Source organism: Lucilia sericata, unplaced genomic scaffold (genome assembly GCF_015586225.1).
Source record: "Lucilia sericata isolate MDLA Ls3-8-SP2 unplaced genomic scaffold, ASM1558622v1 Contig000992F_arrow, whole genome shotgun sequence".
Classification (NCBI taxonomy): Eukaryota; Metazoa; Arthropoda; class Insecta; order Diptera; family Calliphoridae; genus Lucilia; species Lucilia sericata.
The window spans coordinates 119,255-131,915 of record NW_023994975.1 but is presented as its reverse complement, the minus strand read 5'-3'; the positions used below and the strand labels follow the sequence as shown (position 1 = coordinate 131,915).

Here is a 12,661-nt window from a genome sequence, read left to right as displayed (position 1 = left end):
TAATTGTGCAATTTTTAATTATTTTGAAGAAGGAAATTTGAATTTAAATTTACACTTTACCCAGAGTTATGGCCTGAGTAGGGGAATCATAAATCCATCTTCTATGTAAAGTATAGATATTTATCTATACCGTTTTATCTATTTATCTATAACCGTTAATTGTGATTGCAGCATTGATAAATTACAATCACGAAATTGACTCTATATGGTTCCATCCCGACCACATCCCCCAACATCTTCATCCAAGATAATACGAAAAAGTTAAGAGCTCTTAAAGCCTCTGTACGCACCAGTGACCTTCTTATCTATATATATATATATAACAGTGTATCGTTGACTGTTTCATCATCGCACAGCCCAAACGGCTGAACATGGAATCATGATCATGTAGATCCACTAAGGTGGGATTTTTTGGAAATTCGTACATTTAGGGGTAAAAAAGGGAAAAAACGGGTAAAACTGATTTTCTTAATTATCTTACACAATATTAGTGATACACGAAAAATTTTAAATGCAACTGTATCTACTCTTAAAATGAGCAGATGGGTGTCTGGTACTTTTTTGAAATTCGTACTTTTAAGGTGTAAAAATGTGTAACAAAGGTGATTTTGGTACTTTTTTGGACCCTTTATAACTTCTTAACTAATAAAAAAATTTAAAATTTTTGTAAATATTTGGATATATCTTCCAAAATTATGAGACACCTGTTTCGTACTTTTTTAATATTCAGTCCTTTTTAGGTGTAAATGGGAGGAAACTGTGTTTTTTGGATTTTTTTAGCACATTAAGAAAACTTTTTCGACTTATTGACGTATACCTCTTAAATTACGTACTAACTCTGCAATATTTATTGAAACAACATATTTGCTATTTCATTGGGGAGAAAAAAGTACCAAAAAGGGGAAAAGGTACCAAAAAAGATAGAACTTACTCCACTATTTCGTTTTAAATGATTTTTTAGTTTTTAATTATATTAATATTGAAACAAAAATATTGTAGATTACACGGTCCTGTTTGAATAAGAAATTGGGAAATTGTTGGTACTTCATCATACGGTACTTTTCCTCCCTATAATGGTACTGTTTGGAATTTTTCGTCCTTCAAATGCAGGGTCCTGACTGAATAAAAATCTGCAAGAGGTGACTCTTTCTCATTCTTTAAATGAAAAAGTACCAAACGTGTTGAAGTATCTATAATGGGGATTCGAAACAAATGACACATTGTTCTTATAAAATAAGAATTTATAAAAGGGAGTTTTTTGGTACTTTAGTACATAACTATAAAAGTAATGAAAATTTTGTATTTCATGTTCATTGGGTAGCGAAGCACCCAGGGTACGCTAGTTTTGCATATTTGAATCTTATACATTCCAGAATTATGCAAATCTCTCATGTTTTCCAACATTATCACTGAGACAACAGTTAACAGTCTATGAACTTATAATTTTTAGAATAGATTCCCACCTAAAATACCACATACGACTGGAGAATCCATATTAACTAAGAGTACATTGATGTCCCAATTCCATAACAACAAAGTAGGCAATATCCAATTCTAGAGACAATTTCGTGTTCTAAAAAAGATAGTCCTACTGAAGAGTACGTTCTCCTCAAAACCGGTAGACAAAATGACAAGAGTGTGCATGACTAAGTTCCGTTTTCTAAAACCATTTCAACTCAAGGATTACACTGAGATTTTTCCAATACAACACTACAAGAAATATCCATAATTTCTCCAAATCAGTACAAAACTAATAAAAACTCTATGAATTGTAACACATTTTAGCTTTCAAAACTTAAAACATATTTCCCACTTATTTCTAAATTCAAATTCCCGTTAAACTAATTAACTTGCTGTTAAACTTTTGCCATAAATAATGTTTGGTTTCAATACACAAAAAATAACAAAACTGCTAAAAAGGATAAAGCCAACACCTACAAACTCCAACACACAAGAGAAATTAACAAAAAATTTAGTTTTAGTTAAAGAAATAAAAATATTTGTGGTTTTTGTCAACAAGAATTTTAACGAGATTGAAATGAATTTATGGACTTAATGGAGCAACTATGGAAATCAAGGAAATTAAGGGATTTTTGCTTTGCATTTTTAGTTTAACAAACAACATTTCGTGTGGTTTTCTTCGAAACATAAAAACCACAAAAACTCATTATAGACGAATTAAAGCAAAAAAAATTGAAAGAGCAACAAACAAAATTCATACATAAAAACCATTTATGAAGAATGTTGCCAAAGAATGGTAAAGTCGGGAGGGGTGACAAATGGAAAAAATAAACAAAAACAGGAAAAGAACCATCAACATCAACACTCTGACCTTTAGCAAAAATAAACATTCTTTTACATACACATACATAGTACATACCTCTCTTACGGCGAAGGAATGTGTGTAAGAGTAAAGGAAACGGAAATGTCCTTATACACACATACGCTTACTTCAATTATGTAAAAACTATTTTTATGACCATTTTGCGTCACAACCACAAACAAACATGAACATAAAATATTTTTTTCGTTATTTTTTTTTCGCATATAGCAGATTTCCTTTACGGATATTTTTATTTAGATTTTCGTTTCTATGGCTTATCGCCATAAAATTAAATACAAATCATTTTCTTATTGTTTTCCATTTTTGGTTTGGGGGATTTAGTGTAGTTTGGAGACAATATTATTTACGTTGATTACATTTTACATGTTTTATAAATGTCATATAGTGGTCTTATTGTCTTATACGATGATAAAATCATAAACGTATAAAAAGTGTGTATGTGGTAAGATATGAATGAGTACCTATGCCTTTGACATTGAACTTTAAATATGGTTTAGGCAGAACTTAATTTGTTTAAGTTTATAAAGTTGTGGTGGTTTGAAATAAACAAATTTTGGTATTTAGTTTTTAATGTTCCGCCTTTTAAGCAGTTTTTTTATTTAATAATTTAATTTAATCATATTTTACGCAACTTATCGAAATTAACTGTGATTACAATGATTATATAATTATTTTAACAAGATATATACAATTAAAGCTAATTAACGGAAAATGAAAAAAACCCAAATCGCAATTCATTTTAGGGAAATTTAATATTATATAATATTTTAAGTTTAACAAATATTATAAAATAGTGTTATTATATCAAATTTAAAACCTATTTGGAATCCAAAGCAACAAATGTGTTTAACATGAAATGACTGAAATATACTTGCACTGCTAAAGATAAAATAAACCTGGACCCACAAAAAAGTTACATTGAAAGCATAGTAAATTAAAATGGCAACTTCAAGTACTTACAGTTAGGTAAGTACTTAACACGCTTGCGTACAAATAGTCAGTTGATTAAGTGGTTTAGTGTAATGTTAAAAAAGTATGCGACAAGAATATGAACCTGGCCCTAGTCTTTGTTAATTCTCTATTATACTCAAAACAGCAGACTGTAAAAAATTAATTACCTACGAATCATTACAAGTCATTACTTAAAAGTGAATCAGATGGTATGAAGAAGTCATTGAAAAGTAAGTTGTAGAGTAGGTACAAGTCATAACCAAGATTTTGATGGGTATATACTTATTCGTATCTCAAACTTAATATAGTTTACTTTTCATTTCTTCTAATCAAACCCCCGCAGAAACTTAGAGAATTGGATAGTGATAATCAAACTTGATGCCAATAAAAGGATTCTCAAATATTTTTTACAAATTGTGGTATCGGTGCAGATACTCAAGTGTCAAAGTGTTGGCTGTCATTGAGATTGCCATGGCCACACTAATTCTATAGTTTTTTAGATTGACGCTATATGATATTTTAACTTAACTCTGAATTGGTGAACTAAGTACTACAAGGATGATGCATTCATGTCATAATATCGTTTTGATCCGCAGTAGCATGTCGAGTTTCATTAGGCACCGTTATATGGCCAAATTTTTAATACAAATATTGCACTGGAAGATTTGCAAGTCCACATATAACCAGCCGTCCTATTAGAACGACATTTTTTGTCATAGTCGGATCTTAAAGCTGCTTACAACACCACGAAATTTCAAAGGCAAATTTGTGATCGAGAAATTAGAGAAATACATCGAAATAAAAATAAGTAAAAATTCGATATAAAGTTCTGCAGAAATAATAAGTTTCCGATATCCACAGATATTCAAAGGTTAATCACACGACTCCCACATTCCTCTTTCCCTTAATCTGCATAAGTAAGCTCATGCCCATATGAATCTTACAACAGACAGATCATCGGTATTGAAAAGGCAAACATCTGAAGCTGTACAGATATAGCCTTTTCTTATGATGTCAAAATTATAGTTGTTTAGTTATAGACTAAGGTTTCTACGCGCAAAAAGATATTTGAGTAGAAGGCACTCTATTTTGAGAGGTCAATACAACTCGTCAAACGTAAAGTATTAAATCCAACCTGTATTCGTGATATGTTCAAAAGTCTAGACCAATATAACTCATCAAAGTTGGATTTAGTGTAGTAGTCAAATAATATACATATTTCTCTTGCGACCTGTGCAGGTTATTCACAGAGAAGGTGGAAGACCATTTCTTCCTTTATAAAGTACTCATTATAAGGATGTTCAAGTTAACTTCTATGTTTACCTATCTCCCGATGTCGAGTTATTTCTGCAACAATCTTGATATGTTCCTTCTATTGCAGGTTATGAGTTCCATAGTGCATTTGAAATGTGGTAGTAAGAACTTTTTTCCTTTTTAAAGAGCATCGTAGAGCCAAGACTAAATCTTACCAAGACGATAGATGCTCCCTTCTTAATTACAAAATATTTTTCCCCTAAGATCGTTTTTATATAAAATTTTTAAATGGTTCGAAAAATAATGCTTCTTAAGTAGCTAAGCAATATTGCCAAGATCTTGCTTCCGAACCACTGAAGTTATTTAGCCTGATATACTACATTTTAAGGAAGTTAGGATTATAATGGTTCGAATGTTAGTTCAAAAACTTACGCATTATTTAGTCATATACAAATGCACACATTCAAATAATATATGGACTATCTATATCGAAGATGTATCATGATATAATTTAATTTATTAGAACTGTCGTTATTAGGGTTCTATAAATCGACTTTCGAATAATCGAACAATCGACTTTTTGTCGAAAAAAGTCGAAGTCGACTATTTTATTTCAAAAAAGTCGATAACTCGACTATAGTCTATACAAAAAGTTGAAAGTCGACTTTGTGAATAAAAGTCGAAAAGTCGAAGAAAGTCGAAAAGTCGCAAAAAGTCGAAGAAAGTCGTAAAAAGTCGGAAAAAGTCGAAAAATTTCGAAAAAATCGAAAAAAGTCGAAAATTGTAGAAAAAATCGAAAAAAGTCGAAAATTTGAAAAAAGTGAAAAAAAAGTCAAAAACTCTAAAATAGTCGGAAAAACTCGAGAAAAGTAAAAAAATAACCGAAAAAAAGTCGAAAGAAGTCGAAAATAGTCAAAAAGTCAGAAAAAGTCGGAAAAAGTCTAAAAGTCGACTATTTATAAAATACTAAAAGTCGGCCCTTAATTAAATGAAGAACGTCGATAAATCTACTTTTCATAAAATGCAAAAAGTCGAAAAGTCGACTTTTAACTAAATGCAAAAAGCCGAAAAGTCGACTTTTCGTTCCAACTATAGAACCCTAGTCGTTATGTTTTCTAGAATCACAAAATTGACAAAGTCACCCTGTTTAGAGAAAAGATAATGTTTCAGAATAGTCTTACAGACTTCCAGTTTTCTCTCTATAATTTGATTGTGATAAATTTAAACTTTAACTGTATTCCACTGTATCTGTACTGAACTTAAGAAATCGTTTAAGAGTTCTGCCTTTATTGCCTCCCACTGTATGTTTGAAATTTAATTAAATAAAGAAAATTTGCTAACAAATTGAAAAAGAGTTATCACATTTTAACTAGATGTTATAAAAATCTTCAAAAAAAAAAAAAAACAACAAAGACATGAAACCTAAACAATTATCACGCCAAAAAAAAACAACCAGTGACAATCATAAACACACTTTCTGTGCGTACGAAGAGGGCGATTAAACCATCAAATTAAATTTAAGTTAAATGACATTTTACGCCAGAAATATAAAAATAAATGACAATGTGCTGTGGCAGCTTACATTTTCAAAGGTAAAAGGAAAAATGAAAAATCATAACAAATAATGATAACTTTGTAAAAGACAAAAAAAATTTAATAACAATTTCATTTTTCAAATTATATTTGCAGCAACAAGTGTGGATATTACAAATATGAGTGAGTAAGTGATTGTGGATGACGATATGAATGTTATTTGTAAGTAGTTTACAACTGGCGTTACTAATTGTTTTACTTAATTCAAATACCAACGTTATGAGCACACAAACTTAAATTGTGTCTTAAACTTAGAAAAAAACGCAAATATAATTATTTTATTATTTTGCTTGTTGCTTTATTTCTTTGAACATAAACTTTAGCTGAAAACAAATTCCCCCTACAATTTTTAGCTTAAATTGTGTATGTCCTACTTAGTTGTCGTACAAGTTTTATAATTTCAAAATAAATTTTGGTTCAAAAACATTTTCAACATAATTATTAAAACTATTTTTTATATAAGTTTAAGTTTTCATAGATGACAACTTCAGTTGCTTTCCTTAATGCGTGCGCTTAACATAAAACTTTAAAAAAATCGGTTACAAATTTTAAATTAAAAAAATATATTTAATTTTGAAATGTTTTTTATAAATATTCATACTTATGTGGTGTTTTTATTAACATTTAATATATTTGTTATGAAAATAAATGCTAAAGAATTAAAAAACGCTGTCACCACATCACCTACACCCACCTCAACTTTACAACGTACTACATCGGATGGTTATATTGTGGAATCCTCAGATTTAACTAAACGTGATATAAAAACTAAGGATTTATCTGCAGCAAATACACTGGGAGTAGCAGCCAAAAGTTATGATCCACCACCAGAGTTTTATAGGTGTGAAAAGTGAAATATCAATATTTAAACCAACTACAAAAAAACGTGTTTCTTATCCTTATTTATCGAACAACTAAATTTATTAAAATTTTAATTTAAAATATTTTCATAGAAAGCTTTGCCCTTTAATCCCCAATAATTCATTTTTTTTTTTTCAAAAATCCCAATATTTGCGGTCAATACACACAGAAAACCAGAAAAATATTTTTCTAAAACTTATTTTCCCAGTTATAAGTTAAATAAATTTATGACTGGATGAAACAATACGAAGCAACCAAACAAATAATCGAACAAAAATAATGCAAACATATAAACAATATTTTCATTGTCGATAAAATGTTAGGAATTTTACAATGTGAATTTCAACTAATAAAAATAAAAATATCGAATACCACAACTCTTTCCTCCATGACACCAAAAAAACATCGTAAAAATATGTAACTTGTACAAAAACATTCTTTGCTGCATGTTTGGAACACAAAAACAACAATGACATTCTCCCCCCCAAAAACATATAAAACAGATTATAAAAAGTGCAAAGTTTAAACGTTATAACAAATAAAAACTTTCACTAAAACTACTACTCCATAAACCTGCTAAGAAAGAAAAGCAGGAGGGAAGGTTTCCCACTACTCCTGCCATTATAAAAATTTTGTGAAAGAATAAAATTCTCAAAACAACTTATTCGTTTGCAAAATATTTTGCAAACAAAACCATAAAAACACAGCTAACAAAAAAAGACAAGAGTGAAAAGGTATAAAAAACATTTTTGTACAAATTCTACTCTTTTTGCGATAACAATCTAGTGAAACGTTATAAAGTAGAAATGTCTAAAAAGGACTAAAAGCAACAAATTATGAACAAAATTGTTTTTTATTTTGTAAATCCATTGACTTTTGCTAGTAAGCCATGAGTGAGTAGGTGACAATGCACACTTTTGTTAAAGGAATGAATTCTTTTCACAAGAGCCCTTAATATTAAAATGGTATCCTTTTGATTAATTACAATTAATACAAGGTATGTCATTCCAGAGTTCAATTGCCTTTCTTCTGCTGCCCATTCGTCAATCATGTTCGATACCGCAATCAAGGAAATATGAACATCTCTCACGAAACCCCTTTGTCCAAACATAATCCGTTTATTTCACCTTATGGCCTCATGCTCTTGTATCCTTATTAACTTTGAGTTGAGAAGCTAATGTAATTGAGAAAACATTTCGTTCCTATTTCGTTCGAGTTGCGAACCTTGCCAGATGTAAAACTGTTCACATATATATTATTTATAGACTTCTGTAGATTTAATTCTCGGATATTTCATGGTGTGATCGACAACAAGAAACCAAACTTGTCGTAAAAGTTTTTGAACCGTCCAAGAGTGAATGATAGCTATTAGTCTCTAAGGACAAAGTTTGTCAGTATTAATATAATTTTACCTTATGGCCTCTTGCTTTTGTATTCTTTTTAACTGTGAGTTGAGAAAATATTTCGTCCTTTTTCGTTCGAGTTGTGAGCCTTGCAAGATGTGAAACTGTTAACATAGAAATTATTAATAGACGTCTAGAGATTCAAGAGATCGACCTCAAGAGACCAAGATCATCATAAAGATTTTTGAACCGTTCAAAAATTCCACAGACTTCTTCTGTTTGGAATTTTAATTTGTTCAGCGCTTGGAGTGTGTACAGTCTGCAGTCCAAAAAAAAGGTATACCTATCATGATATTCATATTGCCTTAAGAGAAACGTCTCTCTGAGTCTAAGATTCTATCTAGCATTGCACAAGCATTGGCCTGGGTATTGAACTCATAGAGCAGATGATAACAAAACAAATCTCCTTTTGCTACGTGGACAAATGCATTTTTCCTCGTACTCCACCGAACAAGTGAAATGTTTATGCATCATCTGTTTCCGAAGATTTCTTCAAGAAATTGATACTACAGAGAATCTTACTCATTCGTCTCCTAACATCTCGTTTCCCTAAAATATATGGGAGAAGCCTCGGTAATAGTCATTATTAGTTATGACCTTTTCCAATCTTTCTGGCAACATATGGATGGATTCCTCCGCATCAAAAGAACTGCTCGTTTTTTAAGGCCAAGAACGAATAAAGTCGCATACACTGTTTTAAAGTAAAACATATTCGAGAGAAAACATCCAACATTGATAGAAACAAATAGTAGACAGAGAGGGCATGGTCCGGATTATAAAGCGATTGAGGCATAACTTCACAACCACTTCTTATTAAATAGTTTTTAACAGCTATTGCGATATGTCGAGAATAGTTATGATGAAATATTACTCTTTCAATTCTAACCCTGTATTCTCTGTGTGCTTTCAGCAAATGAATCGGTCTCATTTGGTATAGGTTCCCTGTGATGGATAGTCCTACCATTACCTTAGAGTCGTGAATATTTGGCTTTAAGTTCGATTCCGCTGGTTGGCCGGGCTTCACTTACGCTTTCGGAAATCATATGGGATCCATGCTAAAATTTCGGACTTGCTATTGGATTCCTCCGTGGGCATGTTACCTTGATGAAAGACCCCATCTTGGTGTAACTGCAATTCCGGGCTACTAGTACTTCTAGTCAGCCGGGACTATAAACTGGTGATGATTAAATATATCCTCGGCCTTTCCTTGGATTGATTTGACATGGAATCGAACCGAAGAACGACTGATGCACGGAAATGTCTATAATTCTGGATAAGTTCGATGCTGTTGTCGAAGTCAACGGTTACAACACAGATCAGTGACTGTGGGACTAAGCGTACAAAAATTACCTCCGGCGTGTAAGACACAAAAAGCTAAGCTAGTGGTTGAAAAAGTACCACCGTGAAATAAGGCCAACACGGCAGGTGTTCACGTAAAGCACTTCGACATATTGCTTTTGAATGAATCCTGCTACTACCAAATGTTCTGAAAGTGTTGCTTTAATAACTACCAATAATTTTGCAATGGTTTGTAGAGTTGGATTATAATCCTTATAGAGTAACTCTTTCTCGGGACTTAAACAACAATAGATAAAATATTTAAACCAAAAACTTCATTCCTATTTATTTAAGTTTTTAATTGTCTACTTAACAGTGACTTAATTATTTTAAAGTTATGATCCCATTACAGGGAGAAAAAAATGTTCTTACATGCTCACAACACAATGTCATCGGGATATCGCAAATACCCTTCGTTATCCTCATTCTTTGGTGGTGGACTATAGTACATATTCACATGTATTATGAGTATATCCCTTTTATATGCGACAACAACTTTCTAATACCCCGGCAAATTACATGACCATAAGGGAAATACCAAAAACAAATTTTATATGTCAAAAAAAAAACGGTCAATCTAAAGTGATTTAATTGAACCCTACAATTAACAAAAATATTATATATTTAGTATTTGAATACCACAAAGTTGTACTGGTCCAGAGTAAAGCTTTTAATACTCATCGTCAATTATATTGACTTTTTTCATTCAGTTTATCTTACAATGAAATATTGGTACAGAAGTATTTATACTCTTGATCCTTTATATATTCTAAGCCGACAAATATATCCGTCTATCTGCTGAAAATCCTATAGGGCCTAAACATGAGGAGCTAGAGGCCTGCTATACTTGATCTTCAAGATATTCTAAGCCGACCAATATATCCTAAACTCAAGGAGCTAGAAGCCTGACATGTTTCATTGTTTTTGAAAATGAAGAAAATAGGCCCATATTAGAACCAAGCTTTCACACAAGGTCCCCTTCAAAATATGACTTTAACGTTGGCTTAAAATTAACTGAAGGAATGTAATTTGAGATAAACTGGAAAAGTGTCATACATATATCTTCAATTCTAGATTCAATGTTACCACCTTTACCATAATATCAGCTTCCCACTTGAACCCACATAATATCCCAAAAGAAAGTAGAACAATTAAAAAACTAAAGTATTTTCATGACATTGCATTAAATTATTACATACCATTAAGTTCTTTACTAAAACTGACTAAAACTTCCAAAAAAGAACAAAAAATAATTTTTTTTTCATAATTATAATTCTACTTATAGAGGTCCTGGTTCAACAGGTCATTTCATATCAACCGTAGAAGCTCCACAATATAATAGTAATTATAAACCCTCAAATGGTTTTATATCCCGGCCCATAGCTTTTCCAGACACTCACAATGCCAACAATAACAACAACAATCATAACAAATACAATGGAGGTGGTGGCAATGGCGGTGGAACACAAGATAACAGCGATGTACATTTGGCCAACAGTTACAATTCTTGGCAACATCTCAAAGGGAAAGTGGGAGTACTGTTGAATAAAAAAGGTGCTCTGCAGGATAGAATCAGCGTGGGTAAGTGATATGAATGCGTAATCAAGGCAATATACAGACACCATAACTCCAACAAACTGCAAAATGAGTTTGTGAACAAGAACAAATAAGTAAAAAAGAAAGTGCATAATTTACATTTGTTGTGTTTTCTTTACTTTTTCTCTCACAATCGTACCCTTAGGACATTATACGACATCAGAACATGGCAGTGGCAGTAGCTCAAATGGTGGCTATGCATATGAAAGTCGTCCTTATGGTGGCAAAGAACATCATGTAGAATACATACCCACTAATCCACACTATGGTGGTAGTGTGGCGACTACTGCTCATACGGGTGGCTATTATGGTAGTAGTGCTGTAGCAGAAGGCATACCATTCGATGTTTATGGAGGTAAAAATCACTATTCTAGTTCAGCTGGTGGCGACTATGCTTCGTACTCCTATGCAGAAGGACATGAACCAGCTGCACATAAGTCTCATCCAGACATTTCGCAAAAAGCACTTTTAGCCAAAAGCTTTCTCATACCTTTAGCCAGTGCTGCTGTTTTAGGTATAGCCGCTGCTTTGGTCAGTAATCCCCTGCTATTGCAATTGGGCACTGTGTCTGGTGTGGCTCCGGGTGCTTCTGTTTTGGGTAAACGTAAAAGAAGAGATTTGACCACTTCCGCAACTCTTAATGACAAGAGTACTAATAGCTTAAATTTAGCTTTAACTTCTATAGAGGGGGGGAAAAAGGATTCATCTTTACTTCCTTATAGAGCCCATCATCAACGACAACATCATCATCATCATCCTCGTTTTGTGCGTACATAAGATACATGTGTGATGCCTGCTTTCTAATAGTAACAACAATTTCATTGAATTAACTAAAAATCTATTCCCAACATCAGAAATCTCAATCTTACATTTCTCTAACAGAGTTCTTTTTTAATTTCATACAAATCTTTTGAGAAGAAACACTCGGAGAGATGAGAAGGATAACAAAAGCTGCTACGTGAATTCTACCTGTCCTTAATGTAATTAGAACTTTTGCATTAAATCAATTAAATTGTTTGTGACTTTTACTTGTCTTAGGAAATTATTGAAATATCCACTTGGATTAAATTGTAAATCTTTTGAATAAACTCATGTTAACATTATTAAGTTATGGTGTTTTTTCTTTAATTAAAAGATTAAAAGATTTTGAAATTATTCACAGAAATTGATTTTTGGTGGGAATATGAATGATCACAGATTTTCACTATTTTCCCAATTGGAGCGTTATTTAAGGATCTACAGCCCATTTTAAGGTTTCATATGAAAACCTATTTTATTTTCACTCTTATCTTAATAGGAGCGTTATTTAAGGACTTACAGC

At 31.8% G+C, this 12,661-nt stretch overlaps 1 protein-coding gene across 1 annotated transcript; it reads left to right on the top strand.

The window, feature by feature from the left end:
• The first annotated feature begins 6,720 nt into the window (after positions 1-6,720).
• LOC119609496 (probable serine/threonine-protein kinase DDB_G0272254) lies at positions 6,721-12,117 on the top strand. The gene is made up of 3 exons (XM_037964309.1): positions 6,721-6,983; positions 11,030-11,325; positions 11,486-12,117. The coding sequence occupies exons 1-3, from the start codon at positions 6,721-6,723 to the stop codon at positions 12,115-12,117; spliced, it is 1,191 nt and encodes a 396-aa protein (XP_037820237.1).
• The last annotated feature ends 544 nt before the right edge of the window (positions 12,118-12,661 follow it).

Bases quoted from the DNA above. Each gene is read 5' to 3' on its own strand.
- LOC119609496 (XM_037964309.1), top strand. From the start codon at position 6,721: ATGTTTTTTATAAATATTCATACTTATGTGGTGTTTTTATTAACATTT. The intron at 6,984-11,029 runs GTGTGAAAAGTG...TTCTACTTATAG, and splicing joins CCACCACCAGAGTTTTATAG to AGGTCCTGGTTCAACAGGTC. The intron at 11,326-11,485 runs GTAAGTGATATG...TCGTACCCTTAG, and splicing joins GCAGGATAGAATCAGCGTGG to GACATTATACGACATCAGAA.